The 16,538-nt window shown below is 50.2% G+C and overlaps 1 protein-coding gene across 2 annotated transcripts in view; it reads right to left on the bottom strand.

Annotated features, from left to right (window-relative positions):
• Positions 1 to 6,023: 6,023 nt before the first annotated feature.
• The window catches only part of ZFAND3 (zinc finger AN1-type containing 3), a 321,058-nt gene continuing 310,543 nt past the window's right edge, over positions 6,024 to 16,538 (bottom strand). For both annotated transcript variants that reach the window (XM_042938620.1, XM_042938621.1), the window contains one exon: positions 6,024 to 6,416. In XM_042938620.1, the coding sequence (XP_042794554.1) occupies positions 6,262 to 6,416 (155 nt within the window). In that variant the 3' untranslated portion in view covers positions 6,024 to 6,261. The remainder of the gene's footprint in view (positions 6,417 to 16,538) is intronic.

Raw genomic sequence — 16,538 nt, 5'->3', positions numbered from 1 at the left:
TCCTGCTCCTTATCCAACCTCCCTGCACCTGATGACCCTGCTTCCCACTTGCATGAGCGAACAGAACAGACAGCTTCCACCTGCCCGCCTATGCGGGCACCACTCTTGACTTACCCCTCCGTCCTACGCCCCCTACCTCTCCTGCTCTGATGGATCATTCCCTCAGCATAAACAGTACTTCTCTCCTGCCTCCACACCCACTCCATTACTGCTCCCTTCTCTGCTGTTAGTGCAGCAAAACCCTAGCGGGGCTTTCCAGCTTTTTTCCCCAATGGCAGGTCTCTGGCTGCTGGGTGCCCAGGCAGCACCCCCATGGACTCCCTTCTCTTTGAAATTCATCATGATTCCCCTCTCTCTGGGTCTCCTCCTTCTGCTGGCAGCTTCTTCTCATCTCCCAGGACCTTGCAATACCACAGTGTTCCTGGCACAGCCTCAGTCTACCTCCTTTCCTCCCTCAGTGACCAGGCTGGGACCTGAAGTACTGGCTGTGTGCCGAGGACTTACAAATGCTCATCTCTAGTCAGGATGTCTCTACTGAGCCCGCAGCTGTGTACCGGGTGTCCCCTCCACATTTCCACCCGGACGTCCAGTCTGTGGTGTCCACCCGACCGTGTTCCCACCAGAGTCCTTCATTAATGGCACCTCTGGCCCTTCATTCTGGCCAGAGCCATGAGGTCCTCCTGTCTCTCACCCACAGCCCATCTGTTGGCATCTCCTGTTTTCACTACTTTCAACCCAAGTTCACAATCTGACTTCTCGCCCCGAGTTCTGTGCCACCACCATCCACTGCCTGATATCAAGTAGCCTCCCTGGCCTTCCGCTTCCTCCCTTGCACACAGGCAGGGAGACTGTGTCCCCTGTGGCTCAAATCCTTGATGGTCCCCATCTCAGAGAAAAGCCCACAGGCCCTGTGCTTCTTAGCCACCTTCCCCATTTTGTAGCATACATTTATCCTGTTCTTTTGTCCCATCCCCACAGCCAAAGTAGGCACTATTTTTGGTCACCAGTACCTGGAATTGGTGCCAAGCACATTCCAAGGGTTGAATGAGGGTCCCCACAGCCAGGGCTCCGAGCTGGAAGGGCCCCCGATGGGGCTCACAAGGTGTACACAAGCTTCTGCCTTTGGGACCTGTGTCCTGGTGACATCCCCTTTCCTTTTGGTCACTGTGTCACATGGAGCAGATCCCTCCCCTCCTAATCTGGGACCCTCTGCCCCCGACCTCCTTCTGCTGCCTGGTGGGCCAAAGACCACAGGTCCCCCTAACCTGGGGGTCAGCTGATTCTGACATCTGACCCTGTGGCCTGCCTGCTCCCAAACCTTCCAAAGCCCTGGCCCCCGCCCCGCCCCCCAACAAATCCACACTCCTCCCCACAACAGCTCAAGCCCTTCCCAGCCCTGGGAGATCAGAACAGGGCTGCCTGGAGATGGTGAGGTAGGGATGGAGTCCTAGGAACCACTGGACCAGCCAGCCTGGCCTCCCAAGTACCTAACGAGGGGTCATGCACAAACCTATTACCCACACGCGTGAAACCAGAGACCCCAGTCTGGGGAGCATCTCACTTGCCACTTGCCAACAGCTTAATTGCCCAAACCCATGAGACCAGCCCCTAAAGCCCAGTGGCTACATGTGAGCCTGGCGGCTACGTGCCCCTTCCCAGCCAGGCCCTCTCTCGCACATCCTAAGGGTGAGCCATCAGTTTTATTTTGTATGTTCTTTGCCAAAGCCCACCAGTCTCCCCAACCTCTTGCTCCTGGCTTGCTATATCCATTTCAAAGTCCCTCCAGTGACTGATCAGAAACACCCCGACATGTAAACCTGGGGAACAGGATGCAAGTCAAGGGAAATGTGAAGTTCCGGGAATGTGCCAGGTGATTCAAGTTATGGGTCACTGGGACAGCACACCAGAGATCCATGTAAGCCAGGCAGGCCTGGCTAGAATTAACCCCCAGCACACAGAGGGTGCTCAAAGAACAGGGGTAACTTGTCCCAAGGTGTGATTATGAGAAAGCCCGGAGGTAAAATATAAGTCATGGGCTGCATATTGTGATGCACTAGCCACCTGCATCTTCTAAAACATCTCTGACCAGGAAATCGGCTTTCCACTTGGCATCACCAAGGACCTGAGCTTCTTGAAATCCACTTTTGGGGAATGCTGGACAGGCTGGCTTCTGAAAACCCAGCATCCTGACCTCCCTGGGAGAGCTGGTCCCTTCTGTCAGTTTTTAAACTTAAGGAAAAAAAAAATCAACGTTGCACATGTGTATAGTCCTAGAAATAGAAAATATAAGGCTTGCTGAATTCCCATCCTCCACCCCCACAGAAAACCACTAAACTTCCAGCGTTTTCTTCTGCATTTACCTCCACATTAAAAAAAAATTTTTTTTAATGTTTATTTTTGAGAGAGAGAGAGAGAGAGAGAGAGAGAGAGAGAGAGAGATAGATCAGGGGGAGGGGTAGAGAGAGGGAGACACAGAATCCAAAGCAGTCTCCAGGCTGAGCTGTCAGCAGAGCCCCACACAGAGCTTGAACTCATAAACCAGGAGATCATGACCTGAGCCGGTCAGATGTTCAATCTACTGAGCCACCCAAGCACCTATACCTCCACATTTCTAAATAACATGCTTACATTGCTCTCTTGACTTTCCAGTTTACACATTATTTAACTTCCCACTAAGGACAATGAGAACGTAGCCCCATTATACTCTATACATACGCATGCACGTACTCTGGTCTCCTAAGAGTTCTGTCACCAGTTTTTGCCAGAGCAACATTCATCATTATTTATAACAATCACAGCTGAGTCATGTAAGGTCTCTGGCTCCTCTTAATACTTTTTGTGTGGCATTAATAAATGATCTATTTTAATTTGCTTACTTTTCTACCTATGAGATTCATACCCAAACCCTGGGACAGAGGCATGGATCAAGTGTGGACCCTCTGAGACCCATGAGACTCTCACTGCCCACACCACCCACAGCTGGCTGCATCCCCCATGACATCCCTTCCCAGTCCTCTTCTGAGCTTCCAGGCCTCCACGTTTTTCTCTTCTTATTCCTCTTCTTCTGGAGCCCTCCTTTAGGCAGGTTTGAGAATGGCTGTAAAGGAGATACGTTTTTGAGACAGCTGCAGAATTTTCCTGGGTATTTCTGTTGCTCTGCTGACTGCTGGGGTGCTCTTAGTTCGCTCCTTCTTTGGAGCCAGAGGGCTCTCTCAGTTTGCCTTGAGGACCACGTCCCACCCCCAATCTGCCTGCGGGGTGGGGGTGGGCTTCCTGCTCCTGTTCCTTGCTGTGGCTTCTTTCCAGAGCCATCTCTTCTGGCTGTGGGCTCCTGCTGGCAGAAACAAAACCTCCCAGATCAACAGGAGGTGCTAACCAGGGACAGAGGTGCGTTTAGCGGGTTTCAAGGCCACCACACTCCTGTGCTCTTTGCACACATTTGCCTGTTCCCCTCTACCATACACCTCTAATTTCCTCTTAGGATTTCTCATCATCTTCATGGCAACTGTGTTGTCAAATATTCTGCCCTAAAGGTGGGAAGGAGGGATGCTACTCTCCTGCCACATTTTCAAACACCTGAAGACGTATCAAATGCCTCCTCCACACCAGAGTTGGATCCTCCCATGGGTGGGATCTGGGTCTCTGAGATGCTGCCCCTCCCCGCCCCCCAGGACCCAGGCACCCCTAAGCCAGGCACAACTGAGGGACTCCCTCAGGCCTGGTGTTTATTTCTTCCTGTCTCCCCTACATGGGTGGCCTCCTTGCTGCCAGCAAAGACTTGGGCCAGCAGGCACACCTTCATCCAGGGTCAGCCCGGGGGCCTCCCAAAGCACAACCCGCCAACAGAAACAAGGAGAGCGACCTCCCCTCGCCACCGCCACCCCGCCACCCCCCCCCCCCACCCCCCGAGGAGAGAATGGAGGGGACGCTGCACACAAGAGCCACCTCCTCCCTCATCTCTTCCTAGCTCCGGCCAGGGAGACACTGTACCGTTTTTCTGGTTATACAGGTAGCACTTCGGAGAACTGGCGAAACAGAGAAATCCAAACTTTCATACGATTGGTTTAATTTTTTTTCAGCAGGAGAAAAAAGAATAAAGTTACAAGATTCTTTTAATATTTTCACAATGTTAAAACTAAAACTGAGCTCTAGGCTATGTGTGTAAGTAAATCTAAAACACAAAAGGGTTAAATAAGATCTTCTCTTTTAAAGATACAAGAATTTAAGCTTTCCTTACATTTAACAAACTTCACAGAACAGATACTGCAGGGGAACAAGCCCTCCCCCCACCCCCAGCTCTACCATCAGGAAGTGAACATGGGCTGCGAGCCCTGTGTGCCACCAGGCTCCCCAGAGAGCCTGCCTCCCATCCCTGCCTCGAAGCAGCAGCGGTGGGGCCTGAGGAGGGCCAGAAGGGCGCGTGGGTGGCCTCTTCGGGATCAGAGCTTGGCGGGGGGGCCTAGGCGGCCGCCTCACTGAGGATGGCCATGTACTGGCCGAGGGCCGTGGCTTGACAACAGTGGTAAACGCGGGCAGACCTGGCCCCTCTGCCCTGGGCTGCCTTAGAGCAAGACACCAGTCTGGGTCCTGAAGCAAGAATAAGGCCGGAGATTTTGCAGCGGATTCCACTCTGGTGGGGGTGGGATGGAAGGAAGAGGCTGGGAAGAGCATGATTTCCTATTTCAGTATTCCGGATCAAAACCACTTGTAGTTGCAGGTGTGTAGCTGTGAACTGCAGACAGAGTCGAGCTGCTTGTTGTGGTATAAAAGGGAAAGTTTGCTGGGTTAACTATTCCAGTAGCCTGTGTGTGGGCAGATCCAAGCCGCCTCTGCAGGAGCCTCCGACTCTCACCAGCCTGGACCAGATGGGGTCTCTGGGCCACTCAACCCTGTTCAGGCTTAAGACAGGAATCTTAATCCTGTCCACCCTCCCCGCCCCACCCGACCGGTGATGATTCCCTAACACGGGCAAACAGGCCCAGAGCCACCCTCCCCACCTGGCCTGAGCTATCGTGGCTACTGACTCCTTTCCGCCCGCATGAAGAGGGACAGGCTGATAAATGTGCCCTCCCACCCCACTGCCAGAGCAAAGGTCTCTCAGAGCCGGGCCGGGCCACGAACCACTGTTCTAGACAGATCAACCCACAGCTCCTCTGGCGTATGCTGCCTGCCCGTCCTAAACCTATGTGGTAGAGGTTGTCCCTGGACTACAGAGCTGCACAGACATAAGGGGCGAGGCCATGGCACCATCCTCTCGGCCCACAGAGAGCTGAGTGGGTGCCACTGGAAGGGGCAGAGTCTGCGGACAGCAGCTTCCCAGACGCTCCCCAGCCCTCCTACTGATTCCCGTTGGCCATGAAATGTCTTTTTAAAAAATCCCAATATAGAAATTTAGCTGCAGAGGCCAGTTTGTAGATCCCAGCCGCAGCTGCTGTGCTGTAATTAGCCTTATTTGATCAATTGCCAGATCCCTGCACTTGGCAAATGGCAAACCAGAGCCAGTGGGGTCAGGGTGCGCCCTGGCTGCTTCTCACGACCGTGGGTCCTGTGTAGAAAAGATGGGTCTTGTACATGGACTAGTCTTGAATGGAACTAATTTTCAAAGTGAGGTTATTGTTTCTCTTCTCCTGTGATGAGAGAGTTTTTTCATAGCAAGTCAGGTAAAAAAATTTTCCTAAGAACCTGCCCCCCCACCCCCATTTCCAGCTCTGTGGGAGAGCAAAGCCACCACCCAGCCCAGCCACGTGGCCAATCTCAACAGCCTCCTGTGGCCAAGGCACGCGTGGCCATCAGGTATCCTGGCTACTGGGACTAAGGATAAGTGAAGAGGTGAAAGGCCGAACATTAACCAGAGTTTCTGGCAAAGCCATGTGCGTCATGGGAACTGTAACACCAGCTTCTACTCCTCTATTAACTCAGAGTCTCCGTCTGGAACACTTTCCGCTTAAGGCTTTTTATAAGTTTGACTCCAGCAGTGACAGGTATGTGTTGTTTTAAATCCACTAGCCATGCTCAAAAAAAAATATTCTTCACGTTTTAATTTTATACAATGGCTAGCAGGCACCTTAGTAACCAGCCAGAAATCAATTTCAACCACCATCAACCCCTAAACTACAGTACCAGGATGGCTGGCTAAAGAAAGGAAACGGACTGGCTGTAGTCTGACGCGTGCCCAGTACAAGGTGTCTGGCTGACTTTGTCCTAAATAAGGCTAACATTAGTGAACTAAGAACAGCGTCATGTGGCGGCCATGCCTGGCCTTCAGGAGCACCCCTCCCCAATGCGCTGGCAGGAGCGCCCCACTTTCCGGTCCAGTTTCACCATTTTCATGATGGCTTCCTCTCGGCCGCGGCCCATGTGGTCAAACGTACAGTCATGCTGCTCGGGGAGGCGATGTAACATACAGAACACATAACCTGCAACAGTGGGAGAAGCAAAGAAAACAGACTGTTAGGTGGACCTCCAAATGTCCAAACCCCAGCTTTCGTTCTGGCCTGGAGGATGGAGGGGCATCTCAGCGAGCAGACAGTGGCACACAGCAGGCACTCCTGCCACCGGAGAGAGTTTACACAGTGGCCGCCTGGGAGGAAGGGGCCTTTACCACAGCTCCTCCTCCAGGACCTCAGAAGGCCAGTGACTTCTCAGCTGCTACAGTGAGACACGCCGCCCCCTTCCCGATGGCGGTGGGGGGTGGTCTGAGCCCCCCCTTCCCCACCAAACAGGCGGGAGGGCAGAAAGCTGCCAGCTCAGCACCTTCCCAGCTTGGGCAAACTGTAACAGCCACAGGACACCCACCATTTCTAAGAGGCAGAGACGGAGCAGAAATGATTATGGCTTAAATTACATCCTGTACAGTGAGGGCTTAGGGGGGACAGTGGGTGTGATCAAACCACAGCCCACAAGTGAGTGGAGACTCTCAAAGAAAAGGGGATTATTTCAAGTGCCGGAAAAGGTATTACATATAAATAGGGGAAAGAACAGAAATGTTGAGCTCTAATCGCCAGCCATCTCAAAGGAGCCTGAGGCTTCTAACTCCACCTGGTAGGTAGGAGGCTACAGGACTGCTCCCTCTTCCTGGAGCAGAGAAATCAAGGGAAACACTGATGAGCCTGGCAGAACAAAGGACTGAGGAGAGGCCAACAGAGCAAGGAGATGGTGCAGGTGAAGGCCCTCTGATAGGAAATAATAAGAGGTGGCCCTCAGGCAGTCAGCAGGAGGCTCAGAGGACAAAGGTAACACAGAGCTGCCAAGGATGTGGCCTGTTCCCTCCCCATTCTGCTCCATTTCTAGAACTGCTGATGTCCCCAAGGTCTGTCTGGCCCTCTCTGTCAGGGAGGGGGAGGGAAAGATCCAGGCTGGGAAGCCACCTGCCAGTGCTGGCTGGCCCGTCGCCCCCACTCATCCCATCAGTCGTATGTGGCCACAGGCCTAGACCAGGTCCACAGGACCGACCTGTAGGCGAGTCTTCCCTAAACCTCCTCTCCCTGTGTGCACGGGCAGGCATCCCACAACAGCCCCACCAAGCCAAGGCTCTCCTCGCAACCACCACCTCTTCCCAGAGATTTCTTTTGCGCCCAGATCTCACTGCTCAGAGCGAACGGCCAGCCACTCCCTTCATCCATCTCCACAGCCTCCATTTCTTTTCTTTTCACAGAAGAATAACATTGGTTGAAGCAAAGACTGAGTGGCCAGGACAAGCGACAGTTTCAATAGCCTAACCTGTAAGGTTAACTTCATCTAGAGAACACTCCTCAACTGACCCTCACAGCCCTGCTCTGATGCCCTAAAGCCCATGCTGTGCATAGAGCACGTGCACAGGGCCCAGGAGCCTGAGTGACCAGGCTGACTGGACCATCCGCTGTGAGAGAAAACACATTATTAACTGTTTCCCAGGGAGAGCAGGGCAATATGTTTGACTCTAAGTTGGGACTGGGTTTAAGGAAAAGAACAGAGATGAAATTTTTGTCTCCTGAGAAGCCGAGTTCCCACTTGGTCCAAAAGCAAAGTTAAGATTAATGAGCTCATGTGTTATATTTACTGATAAGTTCATTACTCGAAGATATTGGATAGTGTTGTCTTTGTCCTAAAGGACTTCCCAGCCTAAGTGTGGATGGCCTCAATATACATCCTCCATCTAACCAGCACAGCTGTCCTTTGGGGCAAGCCTACTTGTGGGGAGAGGGGCTCTGATGGGGCGCTGGCAGCCTGGTACCATGACATGCTGGTAGGCATTTTCTGCCACCAAGTCCTGACATACTTCTGGAACTTGGGCATCTATAAAAAGGGCGGGAGAACCCCCACTGCCCCCTTCCCTCCTTGTTTTCAAGATACTGAGATGATGTAGGAGAAGGTCCCAGGGGCTCTTCTCTGCTTCTGATGAATGGTGCCGGCTGAATCAAAGTAGCAAGAAATGGATTACCTCTGAAATTAACTGAGCCCTGGCTCAGCCTAACACCTCATTAGTCAAAGGCAGACTGGGGCAGAGGGGAGAGGCTCCAGCCTTGTCCTCACTACACACCCCGCACAACTTTGCTTAGCTTGCCTTCCCCTGGCTACAGAGCAGCCCCCCTCAGGGATCTGAGAGCCCCAGGCTCTGTGTGGAAAAGGAAACAGGGCGTGACAACCACAACAGCTGCCTGATGCTCTCTCTACACACCCAAGGATTCTCCATCCAGCCAGAAACACCTCATTTCTCCCTCCGAGTTCTGTGTACCTCTGTCAGACACAACTTGACACTTGGCTTTGATTTCTGAAAGGTGAAAACCACTACACAGCAGCTACACTTGGGTGCAGCACGGGTAACAATTAGAATATATGGCATTGTAATTCACTGGGGAAGAGTGTCTGGGCAAATTCTAGAAGGCTAGCTTCCCAACTTGCTGTAGTGAGGTTAGTAGCTGGAATAAATTAAGTCAATCCCCTCTCCTGTCAGGGTCAATCACCAAAAGGAAGTTACATGCTGGAACTTGTCCCAAATGCTGAGCAGGTATTATCCACTGACAGCAGCCAATCGGCTAAATGCATTTTGGTGTCAGTATTCGGGAATGGGTTGCTCTGGATACAGACGGGGGTGGTGGGGGGCGGGAATGACCCGTGGGTAGACGAATCTCTATCCTCTTTTCTTGGTACCCACAGATCTGTTTCCAGAAACTACTGCAAGTGTCATGAACTCTCAATTATTCTCTGATTGAATTCTTTAAACAGAGCTGGGTATGGAGAAATGAGTTCAGGCTGCTAGGGAAGATGATTGTTCTTAATTTCAGTGATGAATACAGTTTAAAAGTGCAAGGGGATTTACAGCCTCTGTCTACATCCTCCACAGTGTTCATTAGAAACCAATTAGGGCCTTTCCAGAGAGGGTCAACCAAGGCAGTGTCCGAAGGGATGAAAGCACAGAGGACAATGAATTGATCAGCTGAGCTGCAATATGGGTTTGGTATCATCACCAGAGGATTACACAATTCTTTTCTCCCCTAATTTAAAAAAGTTATATATCAAAACTGAATTCACTCATTCATTTGCATACATACAATCAATCCATACCTACACTCTCGTCATGGCCCCCATAGTTCAGCATCACGTACTTTGAAAAAAAATTCAATATACGTTTGCCTATAAGAGCTACATACCACATGGTACTCTGGCAGGATGAGGATGGATCAGGGTAGGAGAATATGATTAAAAGGACGCTGATTCCCAAAAGAGAATGAAAACACCCAAAGCCAAAGTTTTTGAAAATATGACATGCCTGCTCAATGTGGTTTAACCTCAGCCCTTGCCCCTCTGGTGTCACATAACTGGCTGCCCTGCTCCCGAGAGGCCCGGATTCCTGGTTTTCCATGAAATACTGGCGTAGGAGGAAGCTGCAGAGCTCCTATAGGCTGCTGGGGTTGTTTTCAGTACATCTGCACGAAACACTCAAGAATTTGTGTGGGTGTTTCTTCACTAGCTGGCACTGAAGAACAATTTAGGATGAACCCTTGATTAAAAAGGGAGGGTGAAGCAGCAACTCTGTGTGCACTTTGTTCCATGCCCCACCCCCCACCCCGCCCTGGCTTCTGGCCGCCCATCCCTCACGCAGGAAGAGGAAGAGGAGGCCCCCACAGCAGGTGATACCAGTCAGCCCCCTCCCAGTGAGCTGAGCTGGAAGGTCTCCAGCAGCTACATCCTCAGTTTGAAAAAACCTTCTTTAACTAAGCAGGCAGCATCAGGAGGGAAGAGGATGACTGTGTAGATGGTCACAGGGCTGACCTACTCAGGCTCATCCCAGTGCCCTGCCCAAGCCTGTGGCTATGGACAGCAAGAGGTGGGGGGATACCAGAAGCTTCCCTAACTCTATCATTCAGAGATACAAGAAAGGGTTTTTCCCTCACATGGCATGAGAAATACAGAAGGCAGCATTCAAGTCACTGGCCCTCAACAGAGAAGCCTGGGGGCATTCTTGTAGGACAGGTATTTTAATGGAAACCACTCCTCTGGACTCAGCCCTCCTGATGTGGGCCTGGGGCCTGTGGCACCCATGACCATATGCCATATCAACCTAAAGATGGCCAACACCCAATGGCCCTGAAAATACATTCCCAGCACAAAATGAAACTAAGGCTCATTCTTCTAAGACTTGAAAAGGTCTGAAAGTGCATGTTTCTAAAAATGCTCATTTGGTGGGAACCAAACTTCTGACTCTTTAGCTTTTAAAGTTAATGTCTGGAAGCCATACAATTCATTCTGATGCCTTCATCCACAGTTAAACTTCACATCTGCTTACACGGGTGTGTGTGTGTGTGTGTGTGTGTGTGTGTGTGTGTGTGTGTGTGTGTGTGTTATTTTGAGACTAAACACACAGGATAGAGAATAATTTGTACAAATGCCATCATCAAACAAAGAGGACACCCAACACCTTGCTCTAAGTGCTATGAAAGTTTTAACACTGTTTTGTTTCACTAACTTGTTTACAAAAATCCACAACTATCACTGCCCAAGAGGAACACTGGGAAGAAGCCTCACCAAAGACCTGAGGAGAAAGGGTCTGTGTCCTTTACCTCTCAGTAGTGCTGGTAGGCAAGGCCCTGAGGGCACTAGAACCAGATAACTGCCTCACCTACCAGTTCCATCCCTCCACTGCTCCCTCACCCACAAGCCATGGGAAATGGCTAAGGTACTGGGGGCAGGGAGATGGGAGGAGGAGGAGCTGGGGGGCAGAAGGAGGGAGCCAACCTTACACTCTGTAGACAGCAGGCAGGGTAGCCCTTACCCTCTGGCTGAGGCCCTGGGCTCCTCCCCCCCACAGCCAGCACTTCCCTCCAAACCCTAAGAATTAAGCAGGGGCTGGAACTTTATCCATGGAATTTCCTAAGGGAGGCAAAGAAAGTGATGCCAAAATCCACATTCCAAGTCTCAGCCCTTGACATTTTTATTCAATCTCTGTCAGACAGAAATGCTGCTTATCGGCTTTATCTTAGAGTAAAAAGCACCATTTAAAGTTGGCAAAGTTGGGCAGCTCTGGATAGTTTTAGACTTTAATTAATTAAACATTTGTTTTCTTGCAGGATCTGACCCCCCCCCCCCCCCCCCCCCCCCCCCCCCGCCTTGAAGGCTCACCCACCGCGGTGGTTTTAGTAAAGCCACAGACCAGGGCAGGCCTCAGCTCCAGCTATTTAGGTGTTTCTACCTCACTTGTAAGAAATATTTTACACTTTCTTGCTCATTTGAATTTCAAATTGTCAAAGCAAAGGTTCAAGCAGAAACTAAAAATACTGACAAGCCTTGGGGACCGAGGCCCTGTAAAATGATCCACCAGTGAGCAGCCTGAGGTGGCAGTGCACGTGTGCATGCTGTCTGTGCAGTCACGTCTGCCCTCCAGCCCCCTACCTGTGCTGGCTGCAGTGTACGTCCAGTTAGGAGGACAATCAGAGACTGTTCCTACACGTGAGCATGGGCTCCAGCAAACACAGCCTACCCGACGCCTCCCGAAGCTTCCTGAGAAACCTCGGCAACAGACAGTCCAAATTTCAACTCATCAATAGGCACCACTTGCTATCTTTTTAAAGAATAATGACAAATGTGCCTGACCCATGTGTCTGAAATGACCAGGCAAGCTTGTTAGAAAAAAGAATCACATTTTTTTTTCCCAGCAAGGTAAAAGTTTCTTAAAGCTCAGGACAGCACAGTGACCTCATAGCTCATTTGTAAGTACATGCTGGGAACAGCAGGTGGCTACAGGAAAGCTTGTTGGAAAGCATTAGCCATTTATACTCCCACCAGCAGCAATCCTGGATTACACCACATTCACTGACCCAATGCCCAAGGCAGAATTTGTAGCACAGAAACATATTAAAGGATCTTAACACATTTTATTTCATCAGACCCAGGGTATGGGCAAAGCAGCTACAAGTGATTCAGGAACGGAGTGTGTCTGCTTTGCATTCTCCTCCATCTCTGGCTCTGCATGGTGGAGGGGAAAGCATCGCGCTCCAAGAAACAGAACTGGATCGTGGCTCATGAGTGGCCAACACAGTGCTTAGCTGGGCCGGGGGAGAGAATGGGTGGATGGGCAGGGGTCAGCTACCCAGGGTGCTGGAACCAAAGCCACAGTAGATCACCAAGGTGGGCATCGGTCTGTTTTTCAAAGGGAAGGAGAGCCTTCAGTTTGTAAGAGCCCATTCTAGTCAACAATTTAATAAAAACCACTAAAATATACCAAGACAATTCTAAAACAGAAGCAATCATCTGTTTCCCCCCAAATCAATTATAATACCAGTTAGATACAAGCTAAATGTTAGAACAAAAAAGCAGTGTGACAGCAGGCAAAGATATGGGAGCCTGGTGCCCTGAGCTCCTAAGGTGGCTGTGTGCACTCAGCAAGTGGCTCTGGGAGAGGAGACAGCAGCAGAGGGAGAAAAAGGTGTCGTGGTCCAGTGTAATAACAAAGCTCCTGAAGCAACTTGCACACATGTCATTTTAAAAGTATACATTGGGCGCCTGGGTGGCTCGGTCGGTTAAGCGTCCGACTTCGGCTCAGGTCATGATCTCACGGTCCGTGAGTTCGAGCCCTGCATCGGGCTCTGTGCTGACAGCTCAGAGCCTGGAGCCTGTTTCAGATTCTGTGTCTCCCTCTCTCTCTGCCCCTCCCCTGTTCATGCTCTGTCTCTCTCTGTCTCAAAAATAAATAAACGTTAAAAAAAAAAAATTAAAATAAATAAATAAATAAAAGTATACAAAATTCACCGCTCCTGGTATCCTTTATTGTTCTCTAGATAGCTCCCTTCTTGCAAAAACTCTACTGACCTCTTTCCTCTCCTCTGGGGGGAATGTCTGCCTTGTCCCAGTAATGTCTCCTATCACCCAACTCAGGCAACCTTGCTTTACCTGACATTCACAGAACAAGTCCTGCCCCCTTCACTCTTGCCTCCACCCAGGAAAAGCCTAGTCCTATTTTTGCCACCGTGGGTGGGAGGTAGGGCAGGGCACCTGCATCACAAAGGATACCGTGCCATCAATTCTGACTTGTGAGAACCCTCCAAGCATGCCCGGTAACACCTCAGCGCACAAGGAGAAGGGGGTTGGCTGCAGGCTCACATTCTGCTGGGCTGTTTTATCTACAGATGAACATATATTTAAAAACTATGAACATATATTTAAAAACTAAGAGAAAATGGCTCAAGGCAGTTTTTGCCACAGGAATAATGACTTGCATTTTCAAACATCATTCCATTTTAGTAGCAAAGGCAGGCAGTATTAGCCTCTTGGTACCTGAGGCAGTTTTAACGATCCAGAAAAACCCTAGCAGGTGCCTGCACTCCCAGCCTCTGCTCCATTCCTTCCCCCCACCACAGGCCTCTCAGTGTCTCCAGATAATAGTGAGGTACTGGCAGGAAACTTCCATTTCTTGGGTGACCTTATCCTCCTCCCAACAGGCTGGAGATTTCTCTTTCAGCATTTCCTTGTCCTTTAAAGGACTACCTTCTCAAATGGAGAACCCTCCTAGAAAACTAGCTCCAAAGCTGCACTGTAGGCAAGAAAAAGGGCCCCACCCACCCCACCCAAGAGCCACTGAGGGCACAGCCTGGGCCCAATGGAGCAACTTAGCTGCCAGGCTCTCCAGAGAACTGTGGCCTGTTTAGCCATCCCTGAGGCTACACTGGCAAGAGCCAGTTCACCCAAGTCACAGAATGTCAGGGGGCCTCCGACTGTAAATGCCATGTGTCTCTCTCCAGAACAACACTTGGAAAGGAAAGGAATACTTTCGCCATTTTTCTCTGTCGGCCTTTCAATCCATATGGTGAGGTCACGGGAAGATGACAGATCGGAACTGGGAGGTACCTATGGCAAATCCCATGAACAGGGCAACCTCAAGTTCTCTTTCTGCAAAACCCAGTGAGAAGCTTGTGCTTTGGAGCCAAAGTACTGGATTCAAGTTCCAGCTGCACTGCTCTGACAGTTGTGTGTTACAGGTAAGTCATTCAACCTTTCGGAGCCTCACTTGTACCGCCCATAAACGGGGTTACGGACATTAAAGCAGCTAGTGCACACGAAGCCCCGGGCTGGAGGAAGGCTGCTGCTGGATGGCTCCTCCAGCTTTTGTCACCCCCTCACCTTACAGGATATAACTAACAAACTCGACTTCAAGGCTGGGAGCCCCCTTCCCCTTCTTCCTCCTCCCGTTTACCTCTCAGTCTAGACTCTGGTTTCCTTCTGAGAAACTGCTACTGACAAAGGAGAATGAACGTGAAATCTTCCTCTGAACACGTGGTCTCCTCTGCCCCTCTTCACAAACCTTTTTGTACAGACTACAGATGCACAGTAAGTGACAAGCTCAGTAAAGATTTCTGTTGAAGATATGCAAATTTTAGAGCAACTTGATTTAAATATATGAAGACTACACAGGGCAGCCTAGAAAGCACTCACTGGTTAGGGACACCATGAAAGGGACACAAACTTTCCAAGGACAGCAGAGAGCAGCTTCTCTGCTCCTGTGGGGGCTTCTCCACAGGTACGGTTGTGAATTCTGCAAGCCTCTCTCACAAGCAGAGGCAGAGCAAGTGTGTTTCCAAGTTTGGTCACGTACTGACCGTGCGCTGAAGAGCCCGTGTCTATTTCCCTGAGACGGTCGAGCTGGGAGCTGCGGTGAAAGGAGGAACAAGAGAAAGGAATGGGCTGTAGACATTCTGAAAACAATTATGCTTTTATCCAAACGGTGCCAATGTCACGTGCATTTGCTTTGTGCTTCTTTTAAGAATGAAAAGTCTCTCTACATGCCTCTTGTTTTCACATTAACTCAGAAAGGTCATTCTGAGGGCCTCCAGAGTATAAGCACGCTCTTCTTGATTTTCACAAAATTTAAGCCTTAAAGTCACAAATCCCACAACATGTGAGGTCCACTGTTCTAAGTGTGTGTAGAGGGGAGGGGAGGGCAGAGAAGCTGGCTTCTTGATTCTCCATTTTTAAAGTTACTTTATTTAAACACCCCTCATCTGCAGGGAGAGAGGCTTACTCAGTGGCAGAAGAATGCTTTAGCCGTACACATGAATTCAGACTTGAAACCAAACCATGGATATAGACAGTTAAAACCCCCAATGAATGGACCACCCCCTCCAGGATCCTAGAGACTTCTTTTCTGCCTGGGTGGGGGGAGTTGACCTCACAGCCCAATTCCCTTTCACTCGGAGAGTGGGTGGGGAGGGGGGCACAGATAAGGTTATACAGTCCAGGTATATAAAAAATGCCATGAATGGAGCTTGCTCATTGCTAAACCCAATGGGCTCTTTTCAGTTCTCCTCGATAGTGTCTGAACAGTTGACTACTCCCACGGGCACATACTGCTTTCCTTGTTTCTGTGACTACTCCTGTGGGCATATACTGCTTTCCTTGTTTTTATTCTCTCTCCCTACTGTCCTTTAAGTATGAGAATTCCTCAGTGCTGGACTTTTTTTTTTTTTTTTGTCTCACCCACACTTGTCCCAATGTTTAAAACTCTAACCACATAGGCCAACAACTCTGAAATGTCTTTCTCTGTCCCAGACCTACCTCTCTCTTTGGAGCTCTATGCCTCTGTATCCAATTATCTACTGGCTAAGTTGGATATCTTAGATTCAAGGTGCCCAAAATGGAACACTTGCTATTCCCTCACAAATATACTTCTTCAGTGTCCCCCACTCTAGCAGAACAGGCTCACCTTGCAGCCAGTGGCTTATGACACGAACCTGGGTCATCACTGATATATTCCTCATTCTTCACATTCAACTACCAAGTCCTGTGGATCCTAGTCCCCATAATCAAATTCATTCTCCTCCTTCCACCTTTACCACCAGCACCCAGTCAAAGCCACCAGTGTCTCCTACTAGGGCCACTCCAACAACCTTGTGATCCCACACACCCCGATCTGTGATAATCACACTCTTATTTAAACCCTTTAGTGGTTTCCCAAGAATGACAATCAATTTCACCATCTTAGCTCACTCTCATACCCCACTGCCTCTTTGTCTCTCCTCATGCCATTCACCCCCCCACCCTCCTGTACTCTATGTCCTTGACACACTCAC

Source organism: Panthera leo, chromosome B2, assembly GCF_018350215.1.
Source record: "Panthera leo isolate Ple1 chromosome B2, P.leo_Ple1_pat1.1, whole genome shotgun sequence".
Classification (NCBI taxonomy): Eukaryota; Metazoa; Chordata; class Mammalia; order Carnivora; family Felidae; genus Panthera; species Panthera leo.
Note: the sequence above shows the minus strand (reverse complement) of the source record. Positions and strands in the feature narration are given on the sequence as shown.